The sequence below is a fragment of the Camelus bactrianus genome, chromosome 28, assembly GCF_048773025.1.
Source record: "Camelus bactrianus isolate YW-2024 breed Bactrian camel chromosome 28, ASM4877302v1, whole genome shotgun sequence".
Classification (NCBI taxonomy): domain Eukaryota; kingdom Metazoa; phylum Chordata; class Mammalia; order Artiodactyla; family Camelidae; genus Camelus; species Camelus bactrianus.
In genome coordinates this window covers 12248278-12264134 of record NC_133566.1, presented here as the reverse complement: position 1 = coordinate 12264134, position 15857 = coordinate 12248278, and the positions used below count along the sequence as shown (strand labels likewise).

General features: G+C 45.5%; 1 protein-coding gene across 2 annotated transcripts in view; it reads left to right on the top strand.

Moving 5' to 3' along the window:
• The window catches only part of TMEM182 (transmembrane protein 182), a 39223-nt gene that overhangs the window by 16333 nt on the left and 7033 nt on the right, over window positions 1-15857 (top strand). Inside the window, exon 4 of one of the 2 annotated variants that reach the window (XM_010959094.3) lies at window positions 7391-7528. The exons of the other annotated variant lie outside the window; for it this stretch is intronic. Within the exon in view, the coding sequence (XP_010957396.1) occupies window positions 7391-7528 (138 nt within the window). The remainder of the gene's footprint in view (window positions 1-7390; window positions 7529-15857) is intronic. 2 annotated transcript variants of the gene reach the window in all.

Sequence of the window (15857 nt, the reverse complement as noted above, 5' to 3'; positions counted from 1 at the left end):
ATTGTCTCTCAAAGGACAAGTAGGAAAGCTGTGTGTTCTAGCTAGCAGAAACAGTATTATGAAAGCCTTGGGGCATGGCAGCAGCATTTCCCACAGGAACCGTCAGTACAATTTCAGCATTTCCAGAGGACAAAGTGGGAGGAGCCAGAGTGGGAAGATTTGAGCCTAGAAGCTTTAGATGGAGCAGTGACAATTTATTTGAAAAAAAAAAAAAAAGCACAAACATGGAAACAAATGGTATCTGAGACTGAGGTCAGACAGCCCTGAGTTCACATCTTGACCCTGTCATTTGCTGGCTATTTAATTTTTGGAACTGTACTTAATCTCCCAGAGCTTCATCTGCAAAAGATGAAATAGGATGGTCATGAGGACCGAGGAGAGAACACCTGTAAAGGCGGCTCCAGAGGGACCCAGGAGTCCAGTGGTTCTCATCCTGGCAATGCATTCTATCTTCTAGGGGTTGCTTGTGCCCACCCTCAGAAACTCTGGTTGGTCTGGTTTGGAATCCTGGCTTGGGTGTGATGTTGAATCCCTGCAGGTGGCTCTGAAGCTCAGGCAGGGATGAGAGCCACAGTCCAGGCCTTCTTAGGCAGCAGGGGTCAGCAGAGGTCCTTGGAGCTGGAGGTGAATCTGGATGCTCACCTGGTCCCCTGTAGGAGGATCTGAGTGGCTTTGTACACAGTCCCTCTGTAGGGAAGGACAAAGCTTTTCCCACTATCCCCTTAGGTTTGGTAGCTGGGCCCTGCAAATTAGATTGTAAGAAGACAGATTGACATAGGAAGGGTTTATGGTTATGGATGCATATGGAGGCCTTTATAGAAAAGCGAAGACCCAAAGAAGCAGAGAGGCCTGGGAACTTACACGCCTTTTAACAAAGAATGATGGACCTGGGGATGCGACAAGACAAAGGAAGAAGAGGTTTGGGTTTGGGTGGTAAATTGTGGGAAAGTGACTAGGAAATATACGTGAGAGAGACTAATGGGAGCTGGGTTAGTTTAGTGGGTGCGTCTGCAGACCCGTCTTGGTGCTAACTTGCTGTCTTCTTCGTGGCCATGAAAACCCTCTGGAATTCCTCATTTCTCAGAAGATTCTCCCTTCAGTCAGACAAGGGAAAGTCCTGGAAGGATTCCTCTCTGCCTGCATTCATTCTCATTTGCTTCCAAAATAATCCTTATCACAAACAGGCATATTTGGGGGTGGCCTCTTCTGACCCCTAAATCTTACCTCTGAGAGCCTTGGTTTCCTCACTACTGTGACCTTGGGGATGCCGCCGCCACCCCTACCTCCTTTCCTCAAAGCCATTCTGCCCAGTACCCCGCGTGCCCCGCTTCCTAGCCGCCTACCCTGCCAAGACCATTAGGAGGCGCAAACTGGACAATGACCATGGATGCCCTCCCCGATGTGAACACACCCACCTGCTTCAGGGGCTTCCCCAAGGTCACAGCCAGCAGGGGAGGAAGGAAGGAAGGTGAGGGCTCTATTCCTCCTCCCCAAGGCACTTCTCCCCCTCGGCTGTTCCTTCACTGCCAGGTTTACAAGAGGTAAGTAAATAAACTCTGTTGGGTCTCTCAATGTTCTTTTTGTCCTGAAGAATCAATGGGCCGAGTAGAGCACGTAACTTGGCACGTCCCCGGCTGCGGGGCTCATGCTCGGGCGTGCAGTACAGCCTGTCCTTCTGCTGTGGAGAAGGCAGTCCTGTATTTTTAGACCTGCCCGACCTGCCAAGAGGAGAAGTGCGTGGGGACGCAGGGCTGGCCTGCTGGCCGGCGTGGCACCGGCGTCTTGCCTGGAGCTGTGGCAGCATGTGCTGGAGGCTGGCGTTTGCTGCCAGGATGGTGGGGGTGGCGGGTCTTGTTTTGGCTTCGTTTAGAAGGATTCCTAACACTTCGCAGTGTGTGTGCTTGAGGAGGTGTCGAAACAGAGGGTGAGCTTTCTGAACTAGCTCTGTGAGGTGTCTGAGGCAGGATAGCAAGTTTTGAAAAATGAATAACACTTAAATTTATCTTTCAACTGCAGATGCAATATTTACATTTTTATAGACACAACAAAATAATTTATCAAAACACCACGAATTTGGAATTGTGATCCTTTGGATCGACTTCCCCTTCTGTACTCTGTATGAAGGAGGGTTTGTTGTGTAAACCAAAACATTAACAAAATCAAGACGAAATTTGCTAATATCTTAACGGAACAAACTGTTTTGGCATACAAAGGAAGAGCCATGAAGACAGCCTTTACTCTCGCTGGTTTCTGACCACCTGGAACAACAGAATCACGGCAGCTTATTTCACCTCCATCCCAGCTGCCCGGCATCAGCCCCGACTTGGCGGGGAACTGTAATTGCTGTAACAACTACCTGATGGGTTATCCTTGTTCTGTTCTCTTTTCCTGCCTGTTCACCTCGATCTAGTTTCAGGAGAGATATTCTGGTACAAATGTGGCTACACCATCTGATTACTGACCCACGGGGGCTCTGGAGGGCCAGTGTGATAAAGCAGTGGCTCTTACGTATTTATTTATTTGATTTATTTATTTATGATTGAAGTCTAGTCAGTTTACAATGTGGTGTCCATTCCTGGTGCACAGCATCACGTTTCAGTCACACATGTACATACGTAATATTCCTTTTCATATTCTTTTTCATTATAGGTTACTACAAGTTATTGAATATAGTCCTCTGTGCTCTACAGTATAAACTCGTTGTTTATCTATTTTATATGTAGTAGTTTGAGTGGCATGTAAGGCCAGGGCTGCCTTCCTAGGTTCCCACTGTTGGACTGACCTTCCTCCTGCCTCCTGCCTCCGGAAACCCTGGGCACACGTAAAGGCCCAGCTCAACCATACCCGGTACAGGCGGCCTTCTCTCATGGCTGTCAGCCCTGACACAGGGGCCTCTCTGTGTGGCAGCCGTCTGGCTCCCTGACACTCTGTGCACCCCTCCGCTAGGGCGCTTAGCACACAGTGTAAAATTACTTGCTTTTCCCTCACTGGACTGGACTTAGGAGGGGGGGGTTCTGTCTTAGTCTAGCAGTTTTTGGTGCCTGGACCTGGAGAGCCATTGAAATATATTTGCTTAATTAAGTGGCTTCTGTTTGCCAGCAACTTGCCTGTTCACCAGGCGGGCTTGCTAGGGCCCTGCGTCGAGGTCCCTCGGGAGACACTGTTTGAGTTATTGGATGGATATGAGTGACTTGGAATGGGACTATTCTGAAATAATCCACAGTTAAAACTTCAGGCTGCTTTTACCCATCATCTGAACTAATGAGGTTTCTGTGCATTTTTATTGCCTTCTTAGTGGGAAAAAACACTGTAGGGTTTTATTTTTCTAGCCCTTTACATGGAATCTGGAACAGATGCCAGTTCTGCCGTTAGCCTCCTGTCTGTGTAATGTGCGCGCACACACACACACACACACACATGCGCACAGACACACGTGCACAGGCACACTCGTGCACATGCTGATGTGCACAATTAATAGTCCACTTTATTTCATGGCCATTTCTGTCCTGTCATTTGGGTGATTTGTGCATTTCCTATCTGAAGGATTCTTCTTTCTCCCTGTGTATTTATTTTTATGTATGTATGTATTTTTTTTTTACCAGTAGAACCTTGTTGTTTATTTTAGGTATGGAAGTTTGTATCTGCTAATCCCAGACTCCCATTTATCCCTCCCCCACCCCCGTGACGGATTCTTCGCAGATGTCTCCCTCCACTTCCTGTGTGTGTCGCTTGGAATCTGGCCTTCTGGGTACATCCTGAGACACACTGAGACATGAGATCCTTTGACACCTTGTTTGAATCTGAAATCTGAACTTGCAGTGCAGTTGAGACGCTTCGCGTTATGCGCGCTTTATGAATGCTCTGAGATGTCATGAATGCAGTTTGCATTCCATACTCTTATTTAACAAACCAGACTTGCTAATCACTTGATGTCTCTTTTGTCCATTAAAAAACCAAGATAGTCCTCAAATGAAAACCCGAAAATACTGTATATAGAAAACTATAAAAATACAAAATGTTATACTCCCACAGAATATATTGATATGACAGTTCAGTATACTGTGGGCTAATGATTTTCAATCAAACTCTACTAGAATGAAGTTACTAAGCAGATTGGCAGTGAGATTAATACGGTAAGGGTAAAAGTTTAATCAATTTAGGAAAATAAACAATAGTTCAGGAGAACCATTGCTATAATGTCCGTTATTAGACTAATTACTCATCCTCCTCCTCATTACAACACCCGACCAAGGACCGCTTTGCTAGGTCAATTCACCAATTTGTTTGGAATTAACAGAGCTTCACTGAAAACAGCAGTTAATTCTGGCCTTTCACAGATTCAGATGAAACTTTCCTTTAACTAATCCAAATGGTGGTGATACAGATTACATGTAAATCTATTTACATTGTAAGCCTTGCTTCCTGTTCTAAGGAATTAATGGAAATTCAATATTGTTTAAGTTGAGCTTTGAATTGTATTTAATGGTAGGCATGGATTTTTAGAGCTGTTCTCACTTAGACCTGTCCGAAGCATTCAGAGACAAAGCTTTGCAGTTTTTGTGGGCTCATATTAAGAACAAGGAAACAAATTAAGGATTCTCAGAGATACATTCCAGATCGAGGAGTTTTAAACAATATAAACCACTAACATCTTTTAAAACTTGGAGTGTGTATATTAGAACTGAAAGCTGGTCCCCACCCTAGACCCGTGAGATTAATAGGTCTCCGCTTTGTGTCAACTGCATTGTTGACAAGAACGTTTTACTACAAAGTGTGTAATAATAATCGTAATAGTAAAGGCACTGAGTTCTTACCGCATGCAACTACTTTTCATGTATTTTCTCAGTCCTTACTATAGACTCACAAGAAGGATAGTGTTTTCCGAATCAGAAAACTGTGGTCTGTCAGAGTCACACAGTTAGTTAGTGGAGGGCCCCCATATCACATTTGACTTTCCAAAAACACATGCACTTCATTCACTTTATGTTGAAAATTCTCTGATGGCCTCAGTTTTGCTTCAGACAGTGAAAGAACTAGCTAATTCCAAGAGACGTTTTTTCATTACAACTGAACATTTCAATTCTGGAACCAAAGTGTGCCGCATATGCAAACTAGGTAACATAGTTAGCTAAGAAACAGGAAGTTCCAAGGAATTTTAAGATAGGTTTAAAGTTGTGCAGTTTTGCATGTTGAAGCACAAGCAGAAAATAAAGCATGCGGTGACTGCAATGAGGAATTTCGCTTGGGAGCTATTTTCTGTGTGGTCACAACTCCAGGCAGCCAGGTTCCCCCTTCCCTCAAATACAAATCCGTTGCTCCTGCCTTTTACTGGAGAATATTAATTTGTTGTTTGAAAAGGCAACAGGGCTTCTCTTCTCTAAACCTCTCTAGATTTCTCCCACACCCTCAGCTTCTAGGGCCCCTCTCTCCAGTTTCTTTGAGTGGAAAGACTGGCTTCCTCCAAAGTTCTGTCCCCCTGTGCTGTGCAGAGGTCCATGCGGTGGCATCCGTACAGAGCAGCAGGGGACGAGGGAGGCATCAGCGGTGATCCCCATGCTCTTTGCATGGCTGGGTCTCTTCTGATTCTTCTGTCCGAAGGGTTGGGTCATCTTTGGGATGTTAAATGCCCACGCCTCCTCAGGGGTGGCAGTGCAGACCTAGGTTTACAGCTGGCCATGAAGCAGGACCAGGAAGATGGAAACGTGGGGGTCTCCACACACTCCGGCTTGCAGGGTCCCTGTCTTGCTTCTTTAGCCAGAATGATGGCCTTGACTAGGGATGGTGTGCTGTTTGACCCATTTACACAGCTCCCAATTTGTCTTGTCTACAGGCCAAATCCTGGATGAGAAAAAAAAAAAGAAAAAAACCCAGAAAAACCCCTTGTAGCTGAGTTGACCTTTCGTTAGGATTTGACTTTCCTCCTTAGTCCACTGGCTATTGTTCGCTTTCAGGCTCCTCAAGGCGGTTGTTTGCCATTTTGTCCAGCGTCGGTCATGACCAGAGGGTGGTCAGAAGGCAGGGGAACAGGCTCCTTTCCCAGACCAGCCCTTGCTAGTGCTCATCCCCCCGCATTCGCTGCAGAGCCGCCGGGACAGGCGCTGAAGTCGGTGAAGTGGAGGGAGATGTAAAACGGTGACCGCTGTGAGGCAGGAGAGCAGGCACTTGGCCCAGAGCCTTTCACTCTCTGCCCCTGTGCCGGAGCGGAGCCTCAGCGCAGCCGCAGGGACCCTCCGAGCCGGCAGGCCGGCGGCCTCTGCCCGCGAGCGGCCTTGCCATGGGAGGGGAAGCCTGCTTTCTGCTCCTGCCTTCAAACTGGGTTATTCACACGACAGTGTAAGCCTTTCCCATTTAACTGCAGGGATTGCTCGCCTCAATTTTCCATCTTCTCGTCCTCTTTTCTCTTAAAGATTCCGGTTGATTGATGTATGTATTTTTTATTTACCATGTGGGCTTACTGAGAAAATTCATTCTTTGCTTTTTATAGTTTCTGTACTTTCATGAAAAACTGCAATTTGATGAGTATGTTTCACCGAGCCTTCCCTCATTTATGCATGAAGAAATTTATTTTAGTGTGTTAGCCTTTGGGAAATGATGAATTTAATAGATCAGTAATTATTCCACTCAAAAAAGATCATTAGAATTCCTATTTGATTACTATAAATCACCAAATCCACAATTTATTTATCAGCTGCATCCATTAATTCAGACTTGCTGGCCCTTGACTAAGAGACCACTATAACTTCTTATTTTAAAACTTCCTAAGAACAAGTACTAATAGAAAGTGGTATGCCTTAAATATATCTGATTTTAAAATCGCAGTCTGATAAAACTTTTTTTTTTTGGCTTTGCTTGACATCTTTATTACCTTAAGACTGTTATCTAATAGAGTCACAATCTAAATAGAAATGTGATTTTTTGTTAGGAGAGTGGGGTGATTATTAACAGCTTCTAAGGGATCACTGTGGTGTCAACATCTTGGCAGGAAGTAAGAGGCAGTGTTTGTGACTATGAATGCCTTTTTATGTCCTTGTCCGTTTGGTGTGAACACCTGTGTGTGTGACCCTTCTGGGAACTTGCTCAAGAGGAGTCTTTCTAGAACTTTAGGTGTTCCCACTTCTAAAATGGGTAATCTGGTTAGAAAAATGAGCACCCAGAGCACATTAAGCCTGTGCGTGGTGTCAGCACAGAGCACATGTAGACAGAAGCACCACTGAGTCCAAGGTTGTCTGCTGAGGCTTCCTTTTAGAGACAACTCAGGACCGCAGCCTGGGCCCCTGCTCAGCAGTGCTGGGGCTGAGATCAGGGGAGCGACGAGAGAGAAACTGCGACCGTCTGCTGTGTTCACAGTCTAAGCGTGTCTTTCTTTTCTCCTTTTCTCCCGGGTCTGCAGTTTACCGTGGCTTCTGGGCGGTCCTGATGCTTCTGGGGGTAGTTGCCGTGGTGACTGCAAGCTTTCTGATCATCTGTGCAGCCCCCTTCGCCAGCCACTTCCTCTATAAAGCCGGGGGAGGCTCCTATATTGCTGCAGGTACGTCTGGTGTGAAGCATGTGATTTCCAGCCATAGATTTCCTCCTTGTCTTCTGATTTTCCGCGTCTAGTTGCAGCGGTGAGGCTTCTAGTGCAGCAAGACGTTAATATTCACATACAGTGTTTCCTCCATGCTAACTATGCCACACGTTTCCAGGGACCTTCTGTCTCCCACTTGCTCCTTGTATCCCTGTTAGATGAACGAAGGCACTGGACTGGAAAGCTCTGCTCTGAGAGTCTTTTAATCTCTCTTATCCTATTAATTTTCCACCTGTAAAATGGGGGTTATAACATGTCCCTCTGGAATATCTGGACATAGGTGAAGCTTTTTGCATACTCTTAAAAAGGTAGCCCCCTTACGATATTACAGACCCTCATGATTTAGTTATTATTGGGAAAAAGCATCTTTTTCTATAACACTGTCATTCCATTTTCTTAATTGAGGTTCATGTGCATTATCTAAACACCTCTTCTTTGTAAAACCTGCATTTATTTTAGTCAGCTTTCTGGGTAGTCTTTCGAATTCCTGCTAAAATGGTTGTAGTACAAATAGGAAAATAATTGAATAGATGAGTCTTGTGAATTTTGAGACTTTTTCACTTAATTAGGAAGTAAAAGCCAGAGCACTAACCTGAAAACACAAGCACAAGGTGTTTTGTAAACATAGTAATTCTGGGAATTTAGACAAACTTCAGCATGACTAAGACCAAACTGTCCCTGAGTATTTTGTATTGTGACACCAGGTAGGTAGGTCTCACGTGAGAGTGTGGTGACCGTGCAGGGCAGGGACGAGCGGACGGCTCTCCTGTCTTTATAATCCCTGCAGACACAGCGCACGCTGCTGCCCAGCGTCATTCAGTCAGCAGTCAGCTAACACGCAGTTCTCTTAGGCACCATTTGTGTGCAATATGGTGCTTAACTTTGCATAGAGAATAAAAAGAATAATCAGATTTAGATCCTCTGCTCAAAGAACTTCCAGACCCTCCCCCTACAAAACAACAACAACAAAAAGCAAAACCAACACTTGAGAACAACTACCAAGAACAAGGGCCCTGTTTGACCCATTCTTTCTTTCTTTTGTCCTTTGTTTCAACTCTTCTTCACTGAGTTTTCAGGGCCTTTATCAAAGGCCTGGATTTACCCACTTGAGCTCATAATTTTAAAAATAATTTAAAATAATTAAGATATAATTCACATACCACAAAATTTACCATTTAAAAATGTATAATGCAGTGTGTTTTAGGTACATTTCCAGAGTTGAGCAAAGATCACCACTATCTGACTCCAGAATATTTTTATCACATCACAAAGAAACCTCATTCTCTCCTCTCCTCCCCTCACTCCGTCCCTGAGAAACACAGATCTAGTTTCTGTCTCTGTGGGTTTGCTCTTCTGGACATTTGATACGTATGGAATCACACAACATGCGGCCTTTTAAGCCTGGCTTCTTTCACATAGATCTCATAACCGATCATCTCTCTTCTTCACTTCGTGATTCCATACGACCGAGTCAAGTCTCTTATATGCCTTAGAGCTGAGCATCCTCTTTACCAAATATTTTTTTTTCTCCCCTAAACTACATCCTTCCCTTGCTTCATTCAATGGTCTAGTTAAGGTGTGCATTTTCCCATGGTCTTCCCAGAAATAACAGTTCTCTGCTCAAATGTGTGAATATTTGTTTCTTCTTCTTCTTCTTTGGTTTTTAATCTTCTAAAATCTGTCAGTAAAGGGACCCTGTGCTGGCAGCAGTTTAGCGCCACCACTGTGGGCACCACTCAGACATGCTGTGATCCTGGCTTGGTCTTATTAGGTAACTGTGTTTGTGTGTGTGTGTGTGTGTGTGTGTGTGTGTGTGTTGTTTTTGAAAAAAAAAATTGGTTGGTCATTTTTCCAGTTTATAATTTGTTTGAGAAAAGGTAGTTTATCTAAAGAATTGTGTTTGGCTGAGGGCTTTGTAGGAAGAGGAAGCATCTGATTCGTACCCATATGCCTGTGACCAACAGATTTTCCTTTTTTGCTCAGTCTTCTTCTGCAGAGGGTGGGGCTGAGGCCCTCTTGGTTCAGGTCCTTATGAGAAAGCCAGCTGGGTTAGAAGTGTCCACGGAGTTCTGGGAGCCCATCCTGAGAGCCACTAAGCCAGGTGCTTATGAGGATACTGCTTCTCAAATCTGGCTCTTCATTTCCTTCATGGCCCAATTCTTTATTGCAGGACCGTTTATCTCCCAGGAACATAGAGACATATTCTGTTGGATGAGGTAAAAAAAAAAAAAAAAGTTACTGTTTACTTTTTTTTATCAGTTTGGGCAGGAAAAGTAATGCCCTCAGGAATAACTAAAATTTACTGTCTAGTAGCAATTTCCACAATCTTCTAAAGCAGTTATGGGGCAAATAAATCATCCTTAAACCTGGGCAATACTGACAGAAGACCTTTTTAAATCTTTCAATTTTCTATTATTAAATCCCCCAGATAACGTTGACAGGCAACTAATTCTTTCAAAGTTGGAGACGGAAATGTACATACTGTTCTATACGAACACTAGGGAAATAGGTGCCGAACACCAGGTTTCTGGGCAGCCAAGACTGTTCTGTGCTGCATTTAATATGGAACTATGTGTGTAGTCATTACTGGGTTCAACTGGATTGACTTCATAATGCTTTCTTTGGTTAGATGTTACATTTTCAAGGTGAGGAGCTCTCATTCCAGGGCCTAGTACCCGCCAGATCTCTTTCTTCCGGGGGCTGGCCCCGCCGTTCCCTGCCCCGCTCTCTCCCTGTGCTGGCGCTCTGTGCGTGGGAGCAGGTGTGGCCCGGGCCCACAGTCGCTGTGGTAACCGCATCAATGCCACAAACAAGATTGGATGCTCTTTCTTTATTTGGGCAGATGGCCTTAAGACAGGGCAGAACCAAATTCCAAGTGGCCGTCGCTGGGCGTGTACATGCAAAAAGGCTCTCTTGGCATCAGCAGGGAGACTATTTCGGGGCACTCCACGCAGGGCCCCGGCACGCTGGTGCCACAGCTGTCCGTGTGAGCAAGGGGTGGGGCACGGCTTTCCTCTCGTTGTGTCGACAGCTCAGAGCCAGGCTTGGAGGCCATATGCTGCCACTCCCTGCACTTGGGCAGACGCCTCCCCAGGCCGGCCGGCCGTGTGTTCCCCAGGGAAGTTCAGTTCTGGGCCAAGTGTATGGCCATCGTCAGGACGTATGACGCCCGAGTCTGTTTCAGCGAGTCTCACGCCACACCCCTCCGCTGCCTGAACAGTTGCTAAGGTTTCAGTGAACTTGTTAGTGTGGACTCTAGGAGAACTCAGAGACAAAGGACAGTCGTGTCTTCTCCGAACCCTGCGGTGTCAGGTGTGACGGGAGAGACGCGGGAAGGCGTGACGTTGCAGAATGTTTGAATTACGTGGAGGAAATAATTGTACAGCTGAATATTCCTAATGCCCAGGCGAAGCGACGTCAGGACAGGCGCCAAGCCTGAATGGGACTCGGGAGCACGAGACTAGTGATGGGGTCTGGATGCGCTGAGACACTGACATTGGCTGATAAGCCACAAAAGCTGGGAGTTAGTAGTTTACCAGCATCCCGGGGTAGAAAGATTGTCCTTCCATAGTTGAAATCACCTTTTCAGAATGACAAACTGAGATTACATTTTTCTGCTGAATGTAGAGCTGGACAGAGTCTCACCTGGGTAGAGGGGCCTGGACAGCTTCTTGGCTTAATGCCTTGTTAGAGTCTCACGTTGTGAGACCACACAGACATCTTGCACAACAGAGGAACCGAGCAGCCCACACTCCAGGCACAGGATGTGCTGGCCAAAGGGAAGGACACCTTTGCAATGTGAGTCGTCCTTTGGAACGTGATGGAGGCAGTGCTGGGGCCTGACTCCTGCCCCAGTCTGTGACCACAGGGTGTTCTTTGCCCAGACAGCTATTTCACAAGCTGCTGTTGGTCACTAGGGACAGAGCGGAGTGAACTGGGGTGAACTGTGTAAACCCTCTACCAAGTGGGGCAGACGGCCTGAGCACATCATTCTGTGGCTCAGCGCTGGTCCTTCTGGACTAGGGACAGTGCTTTCTAAGAATACAGGGGCAGGGACCCCTCTTAAAAACGGAAGGAAGGGAAGTAAGTGAAGATGAAGGAATGTAACATTCTTGTATCTAGAGGGTTGTACTGACTGAGAAGGAAGTTGGATTTGTGGTTGGTTTTCCTTCCTCCTTTCAGAAGACCAGTAGATTTTGTGGCAGCTCATCATAAGCCACACTCATTTCCACACGAGATAAGATAACTGTGATGGATGCCTAATACAAGAGAGTTTTTAGTCTTAATCCTGGAAAAATAGCTCAGAGAAGCCGAGGGACATATTTCAGACATTGTTTCCTTTGTCTGAGACCAAACACACAGGAGGCGTTGCGGGTTGTGCCTGGCTCCTTGCGTCTTCCTCCAGGTAAAGCCAAGCACGGCAGCAGTCGGAGCAGAAGAGCACGTGGAGGAACCAGAAGACGGAGAGCAGGACGGGATTGGGCGGGACTGCTGATGGCCTGGAGGCAGGCGTGCTAGACTTGCAGGCCCACACATCTCCCCGCTTGCACCTGCTGTCCCCACGCCCATACGCTGTAAACAGCCACTGACCCGGGAGAGGCAAAGGGGGCTTCGGTGTGAGGACAACGGGCCTGGAGGTCCAGCGAGTGCGTGCCTGGGTGGGCGGCCTTCCCAGAGTGTCTGTGTCTGCCTTAGCGTGCGAGAAGTGGGCTTTCGGGTCAAAAGCATAACCGCCCAGCATGGAACCGGATATTTCACCCAGGGCTGGGACTTCAACTTTATATTCAGAGCTCTGGTTTGTTGGAGGTGGGCGGTTGAAAGAAAAAAGGATTAACTGAAACTATGCGCTACTGATGTATCCGCCAGATGTACTTCTGCAGCAGAACTAGTGTCTCTTATTTTCATGAAATGCAGAACGGCTGCTTGCATTTCGTTTTTGCTCAATGCAAAGGCTTAGGTACACAGACCTGCCTTCTAAGCAGGAACGGAAGAACTGGTCACGCTTATATTTTTGAAACTGCCTACTTTGCACACTTGATTGGCACCTTCAGTTGTCATATTTGGGAATTTATCTAGGAAAATTACTGTGTTGGATGCTGCTACTATTACAATGTGGAATTTTAATGTCCTGGATCTGACATTTTTTTAAGTGCTAGAGTAAGTCAGCCTTGGTTAATATTAAGCAAGAAGGAGCTGAGAAGAGCTTTTATTTACAAAAGTATTTTAAAGTCTTATGACTTTTCTTTCTGAGATACTTCTTTGAAAGTATTTTGTTTATTTGTATATTATTTTCCCCGTATTGCTTATCAGTTGAAATGCGTGTAACAGGCTGTTAGGATCAGGTTTGTCCTAACTTGGTTTTGAATGGAGCACCGATCTGGTAAACACAGGCACACCTCAGAGAGATTGCAGGTTCCCTTCCAGACCCACTTGCTACACGGGAACCTATTAACGTACAATAGTGTTGTGTCCAAAAACTGTCCTTACCTTAATTTAAAAATACTTTATTGCTAAAAAGTGCTAATCATCTTTGGAGCCTTCAGCAAGGTGTAATCTTTTTATAATAGTAACATTAAAGATGATTGATTGCAGATCACCATAACAAATACAATAATAATGGAAAAGGTTGAAATATTGTGAGAATTAACAAAGTGTGTGACACAGAGACACAAAGTGAGCAAATGCTGTTGGAAAAATGGTGCCAGCAGACTTGCTCGAAGCAGGGCAGCCACAAACTTTTGATTCACTGAAAATCATGATATCTGAGATGTGCAGTGAAGCCAAGTGCAGTGCAGTGAGGCCTGCCGGAGATGGCACCACAGTGAGGAGACAGGTCCCCAGAGGAGAATTCCCGGTGGGGCACGTCACACCCAGTGTGGTGCGTCTCTGGCATCTGGGGCAGATGAGGGCACGGGAGGGAGGGCAGTGGAGGAGGAGGGAGGAGACAGGGCGATTCTCTGCGGGGGCCGTCATGTCCCAGCCTCCAGCCCAGCCTGGGCTCCCCGCGCGTCCTGGCTGGATACCATGTGGATCGTCTGGGCTCTGCTCCCACCCAGACAGATCTTGGAGGTGAGAGGCCTACTCAGTCATCGCTTTGGTGGGACTTTTCTGAAAAAACTCAAACTTAAAACTTGAATAAATGCTCCCGCCACCCCCTTGAAAATTGTATCTGAGCCGTTTTTCTTAGAACTAGAGCAATGGGCCTGGCAAACGAATGCCTCCACTCACACGACATATTATTGTGGGGATGATGCATCTCGACCCCGCAGGGGAGTCTTCAGCTGTGTTGGGTGACACGACTCTTTCTGGCCTGTGAGTAGGATCTCTGGTCTGGCATTCATTTTGCCACGCGGAAGGGCAGAGTGTGTTTCCATCTGCTTGCTTCTTTTCCAGAGTAGGTGTATCATTAACATCTACTGTTTGCTCAGTGCTGGAAGGGGTTTAATTTCTTTGCAAATATTTTTTTTTATTCCCCTCTCTTCCCCTAAACAGCCGTTTCGCTGAAAAACAGCTATTAGTGAGTAGGGTAAGGCACATCGGTCTCTTTACTAAATTATGTTATGCATTTTCTGAGGCCGTTTTTCCCCTTTATACTTGCTTGTGTAGGAGAGACAGGCACGTTGGGTATAGATTCACCTCAGTGATCAGATCAACATAGAAAGAACTTTTACTTCCCATAACTGAGGGCTGTTGGGGAGGGCAGGAGGCTTGCTTGACCGGACCGTAAGCCCCGGTCTGAAGTCGCCTGATGTCCTTTCCACAACGTCCCAGATGGACTGTGACGGGACGGGTGCCACCTGGTGGAGAATCCCAGCGGGACACGGGCAGACACATGTGAGGCATTGGCCCTCACTTCTCTCCCGGAATCTCAGAGCTGCGAGTCCCTGTGACAAGTGTATTCTCTTGCCTCTGGGCCAGTCCTGAAACAGCCCAGTTACCTGAGAAGCTCTGACAGTTTAGAAGACTTCAGAGAATAATATTTGCCATCCACAAGCAAGAGCTGCTACCAAAGCTTAATAATTTAAGTAGCCAGTGGTTGTTATGTGCTTGCCCTGTTCCAGGCAGCATGCTAAGCACTTTACCTCCGTTAGTTCTGCTGTCTGTGATGGGCACTTGTGCTGTCTCTGTTTTATAAATGAAGGAACGGAGACAGAGACGTAAGAGACTCACTCAAGGTTCCTCAGCTAAGAAAGTGCAGAGCTTTCTAGACAGTAAACCTAGAAACAGGGCAGACAGATTCCAGGCTGGTGCCTTTCAACCACTGAGTACTTCCTGAAACTCAGTTGCTGTGAGTAGACGCTTTCTTGGTGTTATATGAAACTCTGCTTTTCAGATTAAACCCCTAATTACTTGTAGAGGTGGGCAACCCCCATGGTCATCCTCTATTAATAATTGTTTCTCATGGGAGTGCAGAGTATTGAATATACAGGATGTTTAATGCCTAAAATTATAATGCCAATCTAAGAAATAATAAATATTTGAAAGATCCAGTAGATGACAGACATTTATAGATTGGCTGACTAGATTAAAAACATGAGGCCAGGAAATGAAAGGGAAGAGGCAGTTCATGTATTTGGGAGTGAGTGTGATGAGGTGAGGGCAGCAATGAAAGTCTGGAAATCAGGTAAACGTGATGACAGTACATATTCATGAGACTATCACTGTGTAAGTTATTCAGGCTGTCTCAGAGAACTGGAGGAAAGTCAGTGGGAAGTGGGTCCGAGAAAATGAAGGATGGAGATCATCCAAGAGGGTTTATGATGGGCTATTATGCGTTAGTAGTTCTACAACTTCTGAACTGTGATATGTAAAAGTGAGCATAGCTTAATTATAAGAGAAAGCAATGCATGTGAATTTAAAGAAGAATGAACTATTACAAAAATACAAGTTAAATTATTTTTAAGAACTTCTAGTTTATTTTCTCAGAAAAATTAATTTTTAATGAACGAAATATGTAATATATACAAGTAATATATACTAATTTGAAAGTATATGACAAAATAGTGACAAGTATTACTCTTTAGAAAATGTAGAATTGGCATATTTTCCTTTCCCCATTATTTAATGTTTAGAAAAAAATATGTATACACTTTGACTCCGGATGGTCCTGTGAGGTTAGATTCAGCCTGCACGAATGCCCATGCCTCCTCCTTTGGCATGACGCGTAGGGCTTCTTGGGAGTTGAGAAAGGCCTCAAACCTTGTAATTTTTAAGATTCCTAGCATATTAAGCGTTAATACATGTCAAAACTGGTTTGCATGTATTATGGATTTTTTTAAGTGTTTCCATT